Source organism: Lissotriton helveticus, chromosome 1_1, assembly GCF_964261635.1.
Source record: "Lissotriton helveticus chromosome 1_1, aLisHel1.1, whole genome shotgun sequence".
Classification (NCBI taxonomy): domain Eukaryota; kingdom Metazoa; phylum Chordata; class Amphibia; order Caudata; family Salamandridae; genus Lissotriton; species Lissotriton helveticus.
Genome location: NC_136057.1, coordinates 1836436721 through 1836452244, shown reverse-complemented (window position 1 = coordinate 1836452244; position 15524 = coordinate 1836436721). Strand labels below are relative to the sequence as shown.

Here is a 15524-nt window from a genome sequence, read left to right as displayed (position 1 = left end):
ACAGAAGAAATAGCCAAAGTGCAGCAGAAATTGCAGGTGCACAGCAGACAGCCAAAACGCAGCAAAGACTGCAGAAGCACAACACACAGAGCAGGTGCATAGAAGAGACAGCATGAGCACAGAAGATACTGCGGGAGCACAGCAGAGACTGCCAAAGCACATCAGGAACTGCAGGAGCACAGCAGAGACTGCAGAAGCACGGCAGAGACTGCCAAATTACAGCAGAGACTGCAGAAGCACAGCACAAAGTGCAGGCGCACAGAAGAGACTGCACAAGTACCGGAGAGACCCCTAAAGCGCAGCAGAAACTGCAAGAGTTCAACAGAGACTGCAGAAGCACAGCAGAGACTGCCAACGCACAGCAGAGACTGCAGAAGCTCAGAACACCCTGCAGGAGTATGACAGGAAATAGAAGCACCCCACATTCTGCGGCATTTAGGCTTTCGCGTGGACTCCCACTGTCCCCGACGACAATTCCACAGTTTAGCAATAAAACAAGCGACATTAAACTCTCATATTACAATGTTATTGCATTCGTATAGTAGCTTTTCCCCGAGCAGAGCTAGAAAAGATACCCAGGGTTGGCGCCTGATGTTGACTACAAAAATTCCTCATCAAAGAAAAAAATCACTGTAAATATCATATTACTTCGAGTCAAAGTGTTTCGCCAAACCGGTATGAGTTAGTTCAACACAATAAGTGAATTGCTGAAAGAGGCCTGGTGAAGGGAGGGGGCCACAAACATGGGCAAGAAGAAGTGTGCAGGGAGAAAGGTAGCGAGCGCGCGCGCGCGAGAGAGAGAGAAGCAAAACAAAATAAATCAATATAACAGTGTCGTGGGTCAACCAAAAGCCCGGCGAACGTGAGAAACCGAAGTAGGAGGGACCGGATAATAATAAGAGGGAGTAACGAGTGTCGTAGAGAGATGAGGCGGGGCTAGATGAGAAAGGAGAGAGGCACCAGAGAGGCCGAGCAGACGGGGAGCTAGCTGGGTTGTGGAGTTAGTTGAAAAGGTACAGCCGGAGGTTACGACTGAGCATGGAGCTGCCCTCAGCGCTCCTGCGTCCTTCCTCCTACAGCAGCCTCAGCCTGCTCGCCCTCTTCTTCGCCGTCTTCGTTCTTTGCTTTGACTTCATGAAGCGCAGGAAGAAGTGGAGGAGCTACCCCCCAGGACCCCTTTCTTTGCCCTTCCTGGGGAACATGCTGCAGGTGGATTTCAGCGACCCCGCTGCGTCCTTTGAGAAGGTGAGGCCGCGAGCAGTGTTTGACACCTCTCTCATGCTGTGTGGGGGTGACTTGGGATATTCGGAAGGAGTGCCAGAGCCGATCTGTCTATGCGTGGTGCTGAAGTATATTTAGAGATTTCAAAGTGAATGTTCACTCACGTCCACTGGCACTCCTATTACTCATAAACAGACTGCATGTGGAGCGACAGGACAGCTCCACTCAGGTGCCAGCCATGCCTGTCATGTGACTGACAGTGTTACAGCCCTTAAGCATTTAAGAGATAAACACCCAATTACCTATTGCTAACATTATATATCTGGTGTCCTTTGGGTTCGCCCTTTAATCGATTGGCGTTCTTTGACTGGTCTCTTGCAGCCATTGGCTGGCGACTTTGTCAATCACGTTATCCCCCATGGAATGTGATCTGAGTTTCTGACTACATGCTTTTGTCTATTTGAGTGTAACGTCCCACCGCCACTCTAGTGTCTGTACTGCACGAGGGACTAGTTTAAAACTATAGCCAGCGCTGAAAATCGAAAAAAATGGCTCCTGGGATTAAGTAATGGTGAGGCCCTTTTAGTATAGATAACCACAAATAAATTCTGACTTTGTGTTTGTCCAGACAAAGCACTTACCAAAAAAATGCCTACCAATATGTATGATATCTGACTCCTACGTCTTGTAAGTTTCATCGCCTTATGTAACATTTCATGCATATTGATTTACGCACTTATGTAATTAATTGGCTCTGTATAATGGGTCTGTGTTATTTACAGCTCTTTGACATCCTACATGGGGTTGATCAGCTATAATAAATTAAATTAAAACAAATAGTTATCAATACTAGTGTATTTACTCATACAGGAAGCTACATCCGTCTTTCTCATAGGGCATGCATATTTTTATCATACCGTAGTTGGACAATGCCATAAACCTGCCCCCAAACCATAGCTTCTTTTGAGTATGTGTGAGGTGATAAGCTGAGTGCCTGTTTTTCCTCCATTGCATTGGTTTTAGACCTGACAGCCTTTAGCGTGGTCTTCCCCCAAACCTTTTGCCTGCTTCCCTACTGTTTGCTAAGATTCGCTTTTGTTGGCTTTAGGTCTCTGTGCAATTTAGCGCTGTTAACCAGTGCAAAAGTGACTGTGATCTTGCCTTTAAACATGGTAAAATTGGCTTACACCGAATATGCATAATTAATTTACTATTCCATAGTTACGTGGTACTACATGTGCCCAGAGCCTGTAAATTAAATGCTACTAGTGGGCCTGAGGCACTTATAATACCACCACCTTAAGTAGCCCTTTAAATCATGATTGGGCCTGTCATTGCAGCCTATGTGCAGTTTTAAACTGCAAATTTGACCTGCCAAAAAAACCTTTTGCCAACACCTTCCTTTTTAATACGTATAAGTCACGCATAAGGTAGGTCTTAAGCAATCCATAGGGCAGGGTGTATTGTATTTAAAAAGGGGGTTTTAAGTTTTACGTGTGCTGGTAGTGAAAAACTCACAAATTCGTTCTTCACTACTATGAAGCCCACCTCTCCCATAGGATAACATTGGTTTACCTTATTACTTTTAATACATGCCTACATTTGATTGGGACCCTGTAGAAATGTAATGTTTGATCTCAAAAGAATTGTAATTTAAGCTCTTTTTTATTGGTAAAGTCAGAATTTAAGTAACAAATCCGAAAATGTCACTTTAGAAATTTGGCATTTTCTACTCCTAACCATTTGGTGCCTGCAGTCTGCATCCTGGGTCACATTACTGTGAATAGTTGACAGCGATTCCTGAGGCGGAAGCCGGGAATCATGTAAACTACTTCCCCAGCATTAGCGCTTGGTCTTTAAACTTGCACTCTACTATTTTTAACCGTGCTCTGTCCTTTCACACTCACTCACCGTTTCAGCCGCTTAGGTTCTGTCCAGAGAGGGACACTGCAACTTTGGAAGGCCGCCATCTTGGGGGTAACTTCAGCTTGCGGACCAGTTGTTTTCGCCCTCACAGTACAAATGACGCCGAAGGCGCGCCAAAGGCAAACCCGTCTGTGCCCATCTGCGCCCAAACGAGCCCAGAGGCAGGAAATGCTGCCCAAACCATGACCACTACAAGGACCACGAATCGCCTGATTTATTCTGGAAAAGCCTTGCGTGATACCAGAGGATTAATTAATCACTCCCCCAACACATGTTGCTCAACAAAGTTTCCAACTGTCTTGGAAGGACCGGTAGTTTGTAGAACCTGCCTCTTTCAGAGCAATTTGGTCACTACCTGCTCACTTGACCTACGAAACTAACCGGACCATGACTCTACTAGCCCCAAGTACATTTTATGCAATGTACGATCCTTGGCAAAACAACCCATTGAAATATGGGATATGATAACCTCCTACTCCCCAGAGCTTTGCTTTATCACAGAAACTTGGCTAACACCTACAAACCATCCATCAATCAATTTGGCCATCCTGGAGGGCTACAAATTCATCCATCTACATAGAGTGGGAAAAACTGGGGGAGGGATTGCTATAGCCTTTAAGAACCATCTTAAGGTGCAATGGATCTCCACCTTGGGTAACGATAGATTGGAAATGGGTATTTTTAAAATCACCATGTCTCCCACGGATTGCTGGAAAGGAGCGCTAATTTATCGGCCTCCAGGTCCGAGAGCTAATTTTCCCAACTATCTGATCGAACAACTAGCCATGCAGGTCTTAGCTTCCAGCAAATTTATTCTGCTGGGAGACTTTAACTTTCATGGCGAAGATCTTGCCAATCCAGAAGTAAACAATCTCATAACTAGTCTTAACTTGATTGGTCTCTCCCAAAGGGTTCTTGGCTCCACTCACCGGGCTGGTCACGCCCTTGACTTAATTTTTACTAATATCGATCATCTTAGCAGCTATCCCCCACATCCTTTAACGTGGAATGACCACTTTATGGTCATGTTTACCTATCAACCTCCGTCTATATTGACTCCAACTGGAAATATGGAACGGAAGAAGAAGGAATTACTCAGGCCTTGGCATAAACTATCTTTCGAATCCTTCAATGAGGTTTTCCACCCCCGTCCACGGGAATGTGGTTCAGACGACCCTGACGTCTCTGGAACGCTGGAAGGTTTCAATTCTGATTTAGTGACCGCACTGGACCACACAATTCCTCAAATAAAATATAGTCCAGCCCGGCAGGTGCAATCCGCCCCCTGGTATACAGCTGAGTAAAAAATTGACAAATCCAAGTGCAAGACTCTGGAGAGACGATGGAGATGTAGTAAAGACTCGCTGGATAGACAAGCCTATAAGCTAGCTACCATCAGAACATAAAAATGGCCAGGCGAATTTACATCATGAATCAAATTGATCAGTCTAGTAGCTCATCCAAAGCCCTATTGAATATAGTTAAAGACTTCGTATTACCTCAAGCCTGTAGACAATCCCCGGCCAAATCTCAAGAACACCGTGATTCATTAGCAAGCTATTTTCAGGGAAAAAATCACGCAGAGTTATGCTAACTTCCCAACTATTAAATCTCAGAAGCCGACCCTCTCAACTGGACTAGATGAATTGGAGATACCATCAGCTAGTACTCTTGACCAGTTCAAAACAACCATGCTCGATGAGATTTCTAACTCATTATCGTCAGCTAAATCTGGTTCGCCTGGCAATCTATGTCCTCCTAAAACTATGGCCCTTCTATCTCCCAGTTGTGCCGTGGAAATTCTCAAAATTTTTAACTGTTCGATACAATCAGGCATTATTCCTACCGTTTGGAAAGAAGCATATGTTCGACCTATCCTGAATAAACCTACAGCTGACCCTCAGGTGCTTAGTAACTACTGACCAATATCTCTGTTTCCCCTTCTGGGCAAGCAATTGGAAACCATAATAAATAGGCAGCTAAGCTCATATCTCGAGTCCAATAAAATCTTAGACCCTTGACAATCTGGATTTCATCCAGGTTTTAGTACTGAGACTGCCATCTTGGCAGTAACTGACTCCGTGAGGCAGGTAATGGATGCCAAGGGATCAGTGGTTCTGATCCTCCTAGATCTCTCCACGCCATTTGATACCATCTCACATTTACTGCTCGTGGAGAGACTATATTTATGTGGGATCCGAGGCACAGCCCTAAAATAGCTGAAACGTTTTTTGTCAGATAGATAGCAAATGATAATGTTAGGACCGTATCTTTCCCAGAAATCCTGTCTGGACAAGTGTGTACCTCAGGGCTCTTGCCTACGTCCTACATTATTTAAAGTTTACATGGCCCCTCTGGCAAAAATTGTCAAACCATTTGGGTTTGAGATAATCTCCTACGCTGACGATACTCAGCTGATGTTCCCAATCGGTTCCAATCTAGAAGATGAGAAAATTCGATTCTCAGCAGGTATGCTCACCATCTTTAATTGGATGACGGAGAACTGCCTCCAGCTGAATCCTAGCAAAACCGAGATTATGCTTATGGCTATAGTCTCAACCATTTGGACAGAAGACTGGTGGCCTGGTCAGCTGGGAACGGCTCCCACTCCAACTCAATCTGTGAAAAATCTTGGATTAAAACTGGACCTGACACTAACTATGTTATGCTATGTTATGTTATATTTTATTTATTCAGCGCACGTACGCCCATGAAGGATCATATTGCGACTACTATTAGCTCCTGTTATTACAGCCTCCATCTTTTACGCAAGATCCTTCCTTATTTGCCCATCAAACATCGGAGAACCTTGGTCCAGGCTATGGTGATGAGTCGCCTGGACTACGGGAATGTGCTGTTGGCGGAAGTGGGTGAGACATTGCTTGCCAAACTGCAGGTGATTCAAAACACCGCGGCAAGGATGATTCTAAACCGCCCTCCAGGCTCTTCCTCAGCTCCCTTGTTGAGAGAGCTCCACTGGCTACCAGTGAAGAAGCGATCCTTTTTAAAGATTTGTTGCCTTACTTTTAATGCCTTGAATGGTAAAGGTCATCTTTACCTGGAAAAAAAATGTACAAAGCAGGTTTCGGGCTGTAACCTTAGATCTAACTCATTAGCTCTTCCAAATGTTCCCCGAATACGTCTAAGCCGCACAGGGGGTAGAGCCTTCTCGTACCTTACCCCGCGGTACTGGAATCAGCTCCCCATGGCCCTGCGAAAATGTACTTCGTACATTGTTTTTAGGAAACAACTAAAAACCTTTCTGTTTTAAGACATTCATCAAATGCTACCGGTTTGTTGGCTTTTGTGTATTCCTCCCAGAAATTGAGGCAAATAGGGACTAGGTTTTGGCAGAATGGGCCACCATGCCAGGATGGGTGGAGTGGAGCTGTTCCCTTTCTCACTTACATTTCAAAAGGCTGCCTCCAGCAACCTCACAAAGGGAGTTCACACCAGCTTTTTGTCACCCTAGACCACTTGGTGCAGGGGATAGAAGGACATTTTCTGAACCAGATGTGGGGACAGTCTAGAAGTTTTCCGTACTTCAAAGAATGACACCAGGTGTACATTTTGGACCTCCTGAACCACTCTCAGTACACTCTTGGACCTGTGAAAGACGTCAGAAGGACTGCCTTGTAGTTCAGAGGACTGCACTGCTGCTTGAGGCCCGCCTTCAATCAATCAATCAAATCAATTACCAAACAACATTTGTGAAGCGCAACACTGTCATCCCTAGGGGTAACTGGGTGCTGTTTTGCTGTCAAAGAGCGAGGTCTTGAGTCTCTTTATAAAATCTGTCAGCAGAGGGGCTGTATGGAACTGGAGGGGAAGGTCGTTCCAGGTCTTGGCAGCGATGTAGGAGAAAGAGCGGCCACGGCTGCGACGGATGTGGGGATGGTGTGCGAGGTCGAGTGAAGAGAGTGCATGTGTCTAGAGGGTTGGTGGAAGTTCAGTCGATGATTGATGTAGGCATGTCCTAGGTCTTTGGGGGCTCTGTAGGTGTGTGCGAGGACCTTAAACTGACATCTTGTCTGGATGCGGAGCCAGGAAAGCTCTCCCTGGTGTGGGGGGCGGTGATGTGGGTTTGTTTGGGAAGGTCCAGGATGAGTCTGGCTGCAGGTTCTGTATGGTCTGGAGTTTTCTGAGGAGCTGGGTGGAGATGCTGGCGTAGAGGGCGTTGCTGTAGTTGAGGCAGCTGGTGACAAAGGTGCAGAGACATTATATTGAGTAAAAAATATCAAGTTGGACAAATATCGAGTCATTAATATCGTGGTTCAGAAGCATCAACAGCAAGAATATTGTGGTCAAGAATATCGACTTAAGTAGCTGTGAGAGGAACATGGCGGCAGCAGGCTAGCTGCCGCGGTACCCCGCTCTAAGCTTTAGCAGAGCGTTCGGGTTTTTCTTTCGTGAATGAGGGCTATTTCCGAGTGTTAGCACTGCCAGCATTCTCCTGTTATTCTGTTATTGCTGAATACCTACTTTTGGATTAAATCTCTTCTCACCAAAGATTTTCCGCAATTACTGGCCCGCTTGATCCGGTCTCCTTTCACTCTCCATGCATGTGCATGGGGGCGGGTTCCGCTCTGACTCGGTATCTGCTCTACCGAGTGTCTCCCTGCTGTTGCCGACTCTGCTCCTGCGCCAGCCGCGGACTTGGTTCTCGTCGTCGTCGATGGTGCCGTGGAAGTGGCACCGGGCCGCCCTGGAGCTCCGTCGTGGGAGGCAGGTCCGCTCCCTCCGCAGAGACTTTCTTCCTGGGACTGCTGTTGGAGAGGCATGCGGGGCGGCATTGGTGGGCGCGACCCTGAACAGCTCGGAGCCGACTTTGACAATTCGACCGGAGGCAGCAGTGGAGTCCAATAAACCCGGACTGACGGCAAACAAGGTGAAGGGGAGCCAGGGAGAGGGGGAAGCAGTGGCTAATCAATTTTTGAAGGCACTAGACGAGCCGTGTGTGGAGGGATTCAAAGAGGGTTCTGCTGGGTTGGAAGAAGAGTCAAAACTTGGTGCAGGGACTCTAGAGCAGAGCACTAGGTTGGCTAATAATCCCTATTCCCTCAGAAGTCATACCTTAGCCCGGCATGACTCTTCCATAAAACTGACTCCAGTAACAAATAATAAGGGGCACAGAGAGAAAAAAGCCGTTAAAACCGGGAGTCTATACCATTACCGAGGAGGGAAGTCCAATCGGGGTAAACCAAACCTGTTTGCCACTTCAGCTCTGGAATCCACACAGGCGATTGGGGGGGAGGACCGAGATTATATTGTAGCACGACCTGATTTAGCTAATCCAACTAGTGTAATACCTCTTAGTAATAGCGGCAGTACTTCCAGTACCTATAGAACGCTATCTAAATCCTCTTCTTACCTCTCTTCAGAGGTCAAACCTAAACAAGCCAAAAAAGCCAAGGCGGTAAAATCAGTTCTGGATTCTGGTTCCAAGATTACACCTTCTTTGCGGTCTTATTTCAAGGCCATACCTCAGGTCTTGAGCCTCCCACAGAGCATCCCCCCCCTTACTTGTGTGTCTTCAGACATAATTTCCAACCCTGCTATATCTAGTTGTATGGCCTCTTGTCCACGAATTATGGAAGGGGAGCAGCATAACGAGAGTCAACCCAATGAGAGGGGGGCTTGCCCACTGAAAATATTGCGACAGCAAACGCAGCTCCAACTCTAGAGGTATCAATGGAGCAGTGTATCAACGCCAGCAATAGCCCCAGTAGCTCTTCTAGTCTCAATAAGTCCAACTTGATTCCGGCCGTATCTACTAGTATCACAGAAGTGGAAGACTCTAGCCTTTCAGGTAAACGTACCAGTTTGGAAACAGATGCAAGCCTTGAGCCAGCAGATCTAGAGCTGGACAATCAACATCACCCAATAGTTGAGGCCCCTTCAAATGTGGATCAGAATATTCAAAATATTCAATTGCAACTAGCTCTCGACCCTTCTCATAGTTCTGCAACACAATCAACTGCAGATGCTACAGCCTCTGCTTCTTCTTTGGATCTCTCCTCAGTTCTAACAGTGATTTCTAATTTGTTTGCTGACATCAAACGAGGCTTTCAGGAGTCATCTAAAATCCAAAAAGAGATCAGAACATATTGTGAATCACTGGATAACAAAATAGACGGGCTTTTTTCAAGAACTGGGGTGTTGGAAGAAACAACTGCGGCAATGTCTCTAGAATTAATAATGCCAAGGAAGAAATAGTGAAACTCAAAAAAGAGGACATTCTACTAGCAGAGAGAATGGAGGCCCTGGAAAACAACGCAAGGCGCTGTAATATTTGCATTTTGAATGTACCAGAGGGAAGCGAAGGAACCAACATCAAGGCATATATTATTCAACTCCTCATAAAATCTTTAAACTTAACACATACCGAGGAGTACTCAATCTAGACATTCAACGGATTCACAGGGATCCCTTCAGGCGCAAACCGCAGCGGACAAAGCCCCGCAAGATCCTGGTGAACTTCCACACTTTTCTATTGAAGGACCACATTCTTAACCTTGCCCTTAAACAAAAATCCCTGTCTGGAGAGGGCTTCTCTTTTCAGGTACGATCTGACCTGTCGAGGGCGACCCTCGATAGGCAGTGGGAGCTGGGTAGGAGAATGGAGGCATTTAGAAATTTGGGGGCCTCTGTGCAGCTAAGTTTCCCTGCAGCACTGAAGATCATGTTCAACAATAAAATGTTTAATGTCTGTACAGTTCAGGCTGCAGATGAGCTACTAATGAGCATAGGCACCTCTAAAAATTGATGGAAGGTTAGTTTTTAACCAAGAATTTTGAGGGTTTCTTCATATTCCCTCATATTGTTGTCAATAGAGTTTTGACACAAACCTCCGTACTAGAAGTGAAGAAGAGTAGAAAATAAGTTAATCTAGAAAAAAAAGACAATAGGAAAAAAATTAACAAAAAAGAAAAAGGAGGAGGAAACAAAAAAGGAAAGGAAAACGTAAGGAAAATGAAGGGAAAAAAAAATGGGAAGAAAAGAGTAAAAAAAAAAAATAGTAAAAAATCTTAAAAAAATAAAACAAGGTGCACGAATATATACACAAACCTCTAAAAACCTTCGTAGAGCTACAGCCAAGGCAACTCAACTAACTCTGAGTATGATTATAATAGGCTTAACTGTTATCAGATTTACTTAGCCCTCAAACACTATTGTCACCAACGCTTTGCCTAAGCTTAGATAGGGTCAGGGGTATCACAAACCGGACCTGTTCCGGTTGGTCAATCAGGGGTTCCTCAGGGGAGGGGGGGTTTCACGCGGGTAAGGGTAAGGGCAATAAAAAATAAAAAGTTTCTCATCTCCAAATTGGCGGTCGACAATCGCATATGTGAAAAGTGGACGAATCGTGCATTTCTAAGTAGTATTAAGGTGTGTAAGTCAGTAGGGCCCAGCATCACTAGATATATCAACTATGAGTACCATTAAGATTCTCTCCTGGAATGTTAATGGCCTGCGCACCAAACCTAGATCTAACACAATTTTACAATACATCCGTGATTTTGATGCGCAGGTCATTATACTCCAGGAGACACACCTAGTTGAAACTGAAGTATTAGACCTGGTAAAAAAAAACAGGTGGATAGACTTATTTGTTGCCACCTCTCAAACAGCCAACACTAGAGGGGTTACCATTTTATTTAAAAAAACTATTACAGCAAGACTCTTGAAACAGAAGGTTGATCCCTTGGGTAGGTGGGTAATTGCGGCTGTTATGTTAGGCGGTACACGCGTCACGTTGGTTGGATATTACGGGCCTAACCGAGATGATCCCTCTGCCCTGGCCTCGCTGTTTTCTGAGCTCTTGCATTTCCCAGAACCAATGATAATAGCGGGAGACTTTAATATCGTGCTTGACCCCTTGCTGCTTAAGTCCACTTCTGGCCGACAACTCGCTCTCTCTAAATCCAGAGACTTCTTGCTTAAATCTATGCATCAATATGGATTTATTGATATTTGGAGAGCAAGATCGGGACAGAAAACTGGCTTTTCTTTCCGAAACTACAAGTATCGCCATGGATCAAGGATCGATTTCTTTCTACTAAATAAAGCTTTGGATAAATCAGTTAGGAGTATAACTTATCTACCATCTCATCTGTCGGATCACTCGGTGGTACTCCTTGACCTTGAATTGCAATCTCAACCCCCGATTAGGTCATGGTCAATTGACAGGTCTCTCCTTACATCACCTGATGACTGGGAGTATATTAGAGCGGAAACTCAAGAATTCTTTAAAGTTAACATCGGTTCTGCTTGTTCTAGTACAGTATGGGACGCCTTCAAATGTTCTCTGAGAGGCGTCATTAAGAATAAAACTTTGTTTCGAAAAAAGCAGTACACCCAAGGGGTCGCCTTGATAGAGGCTAATATATCGATAGCCCAATCAGAGTTAGACAATCTTAACAATGCTCCTGAGCATGTCACACTGGCTAAACGGGAGGACTTGATAAAGCTTAAAGGGCATTTAGTTTCTCTACTAAACCAACGAATCTTGCAAAGGTGGGAAGCTAGCAAATTAGCTAATTTTGAATTTGGCGAAGGGGCGGGCAAAATATTAGCCTGGAAGTCTAGAACTGATCAGACTCGTAACAATATTGAGTCGATAATTACTGGCTCCGGCACAGTATCCTCTGACCCAGAAATCAGGTCAGCCTTTAAAGACTTTTTCCAGGCTATCTACCGAGAGGATAATAACATCTCCTCTGATAATGTAGGAAATTGGCTTAATAAAATCTCATTGCCATCATTCTCTATAGAACAAGTGGCTTTTTTAGATCAGCCCATAACGGTAGAAGAAGTATCAGCAGCCATACTCAACAGTAAGTGTGGGAAGGCGGCGGGGCCTGACGGCCTCCCGGCAGAGATTTATAAACATCTTGCAGCTGATATTGCTCCCTTCCTCACCAGGTTATTCAATCAAGTCCTGATAGATGGCGATTTACCGCCCACAACGTGGAATAAAGCTTAGATTACGCTAATTTTGAAACAAGGAAAGGCATCCACCGCCTGCGGCTCGTATCGCCCTATTTCAATACTTAACGCAGACTATAAGATCTTCGCGTCACTTTTACCCAAAAGGTTGGGACAGGTCGCTCCTTCAGTTCTACATTCAAATCAAAAGGGCTTTGTTAAAGGCCGCCAGCTTTTTGAACTGACATATGACCTAATAGGAGCGATTGATATGGCAACTAGCTCATTGCTGCCTTTGGCTATCCTCACGTTGGACGCAGCCAAGGCCTTCGACAGGGTCAATTGGGTATACCTGTCGGGGGCCTTGGAAAAATTTGGCGTGGGTCGGGCCTTCCGTAGAGCGGTGGAACTGCTGTACCATAGTCCATCGGCCTCGGTCTTGGTTAATGGCGGACTGTCGGAACCATTTACCATCACAAGGGGTACCCGGCAGGGGTGCCCGCTTTCGCCCCTGCTCTTCGATCTCTGTATCGAGCCATTTGCTAAAAAAATCCGGGAGGACATTAACATCATACCTTTCAGATATAGAGATTGGATAAAAAAAGTATCCCTGTATGCGGACGATATTATGATCATAACTTCAGATATCAACACTGCGTTTCCGACAGTCATAAATTTAGCACAACAATTTGGTAACATCTCTGGCTATGAAGTAAATGCCACTAAGACCGAGGTTATGCTGTGGAATAGCACAGCAGCGGGGCTTCCTGTGCAACCCTGTGACAATATGAGATATCTTGGCATAAAAATTGTAAAGGATATCAATTTGATCACCTCTACAAACTTTACTTTGGTGGCTAAAGAATGTAGGAAACTAATGAGTTCCTGGGGTCATCTTCCATTATCGCTCCTGGGTCGGTCAAACTTAGTCAAGATGTCTATCCTACCTAGGTTGACTTTTATTTTCAATAGCTTACCACTTTACTTTGATAAAACACTGATAGCAAAGATGCAGAGTGACATCACCTCATTTGTCTGGAGGAACAAGAGTGCAAGAATTGCTTGGAGCAAATTGAGGCGTCGAAGGGAGAAGGGTGGTTTGGCCGGTCCTGACCTCCAGATTTATGCTTGGGCCTTTCAGTTGACATATGCCCGAATGTTATTTAAAACTCCATTAGATCAAGGCATCGGGCTAATGTTCTCAACATTATTGCAGTGTGAAGGTCTAAGTCAGTTGGGTTTTTTATTCAAGTTCGGAGACCCCAAATATTTTAAGAAGATCAAACTGAAGGTACTGCAGGACCTTGCAAGAACTTGGTATAACCTCAGAGTCACTACTAAAATAGGTTACCACTCTAATAGATCTCCTATATGGGATCTTCCTGCTCCCCCTTGCTGGACCAAAGACACATTGATAAGCCCACTAAAAGATGCTGGTATTTCAACATGGGGTGATCTCTTTTTTGAAGAGGATATGTTCTCTTGGGAACACCTAGTGAGCAAGGTAGGCCCTAATCTCTCTAGATTAAAATTCTTACAAATTTCAAGCTGGGCACAAGCACAAAGAACTGGGCCCCCTCGTCGCCAACAACCACCTTTAGGAGGAAGTAGCCAATTGGAATCTTTTCTACTTGGCAAGTCACCAGCACCCAAGGAGGTCTCCTACTTCTATAATCTAATCTTAGAGGAGATCGACGGGGAATTTCATCTCCCAGACCAGTTGTGGGGCTCTCTATTGCCTTCAATAAATTTGCATGAACTATGGTTAACCTCCTGCAATGTTCTCTGGGACATTGTCAAACCTGCCTGGCTTCGCAGAAACCACATTTTCACCCTTCATAGGGCTTACTATTCGCCTTAGAGATTGTCCAAATTTTCAACAGGCATACCAGTGGTTTGTCCCCGTTGTGGCCAAGTGGCAGCCTCGGATGCCCATATGTTTTATGATTGCCCCACCTAACATCTTACTGGCAATCAATAGGCAATAGACTAACATCCTCAATAGGCTCCATCGTGAGTATAGACCTCCGCCTGGTAATTTTTGGAGTAGTGGACAAAAAGCGTAATGCTAATAACAACCTTTTGTTCTACTCAATGCTGGTGGCTCGACGTGAAATCTGCAGGCGGTGGAAGGAGGTTTCTCCCCCGACGTTGCATGACTGGTGTTCCTCTATGCTACAAATATCTAAAATGGATCTTTCCAGGGCTGGAAAACCGGATAAAAGAGCTTTTTGGTCGAAACTTGATTGGTCCCAATAAATTGAGCTGGGATTTTTTTAATTTCTTTATTTTTTTTTACCCCAGTTCCAATGAATACGAAGCCATGACACACTCTCTTAGCTCTATTACTATTGCTTTTTCTGTAAGGTGAACTAGTGGTAACAGCAATGGTGGAATCTGGGTATTGGCAATCACCTGTCAAATGGTGCGCATGGGGTAGAGATCAGCTGAGACAATGACATAGCTGTAGGGTCTTGACGGATCCGCATTACGATTGTACCCCAACCAGTCCTGCACTGAGACAGCATGTCTACTTCTCATATCTCACTTTTCCCTGTCCACGGTACCGACGGGCCAGCCATTTTTTTTTATTTCTTTATTTTTTTTTTACCCCAGTTCCAATGAATACGAAGCCATGACACACTCTCTTCGCTCTATTACTATTGCTTTTTCTGTAAGGTGAACTAGTGGTAACAGCAATGGTGGAATCTGGGTATTGGCAATCATCTGTCAAATGGTGCACATGGGGTAGAGATCAGCTGAGACAATGACATAGCTGTAGGGTCTTGACGGATCCGCATTACGATTGTACCCCAACCAGTCCTGCACTGAGACAGCATGTCTACTTCTCATATCTCACTTTTCCCTGTCCACGGTACCGACGGGCCAGCCATGGTTGAGATGAGGAACAAAAAAGAAAAAAAAAAGGAATATCGACTTAAGGTAAGTCATTTCAATTGTAAAAATATCAAAGTGTTTAATATCGTTTGCAAAAATATAGTTGTTAAAAATATCATTTTTTTAATTAATTTTATGTATTTTAGTATATGTATGTGTTGTATGTTTTTTGTATAAGAATTGTTTGTATTTTTCATATATATGTGTTACATTTGTTTGCAGTTATTAATTATTTTTAATTTGAATTTTCCGTTTTTAGTTTCTTAGCTGGTTGTGAGATCATAGGGGAACAGGGTGGGAAGTAACTTAATTATATTACATGTATTGATTATTTTTTATTTATTAATATTTGTTTGATTGAGATGTTATAGTGTTAAAAGTGTGAAGTAATTTATTTTAATTAGTTAATAATTGGTTGTTACATTTAATTAATTAATTGGTAATTTATTATGGTGATTGTGTAATTATTTAGGTGTGTGTTGTGGTGTCTATAGGTGTAAAGGGTGGGAAGTAATTTATTTTTAATTCATGAATCAATAATTAGTTGTTAA

General features: G+C 44.2%; 1 protein-coding gene across 1 annotated transcript in view; it reads left to right on the top strand.

Annotated features, from left to right (window-relative positions):
- The first annotated feature begins 894 nt into the window (after positions 1–894).
- LOC144753573 (cytochrome P450 2D15-like) overlaps positions 895–15524 on the top strand; it is a 318479-nt gene continuing 303849 nt past the window's right edge. Inside the window, exon 1 of the mRNA XM_078641220.1 lies at positions 895–1245. Coding sequence (XP_078497346.1) covers positions 1039–1245 — 207 coding nt within the window. The 5' untranslated portion in view covers positions 895–1038. The remainder of the gene's footprint in view (positions 1246–15524) is intronic.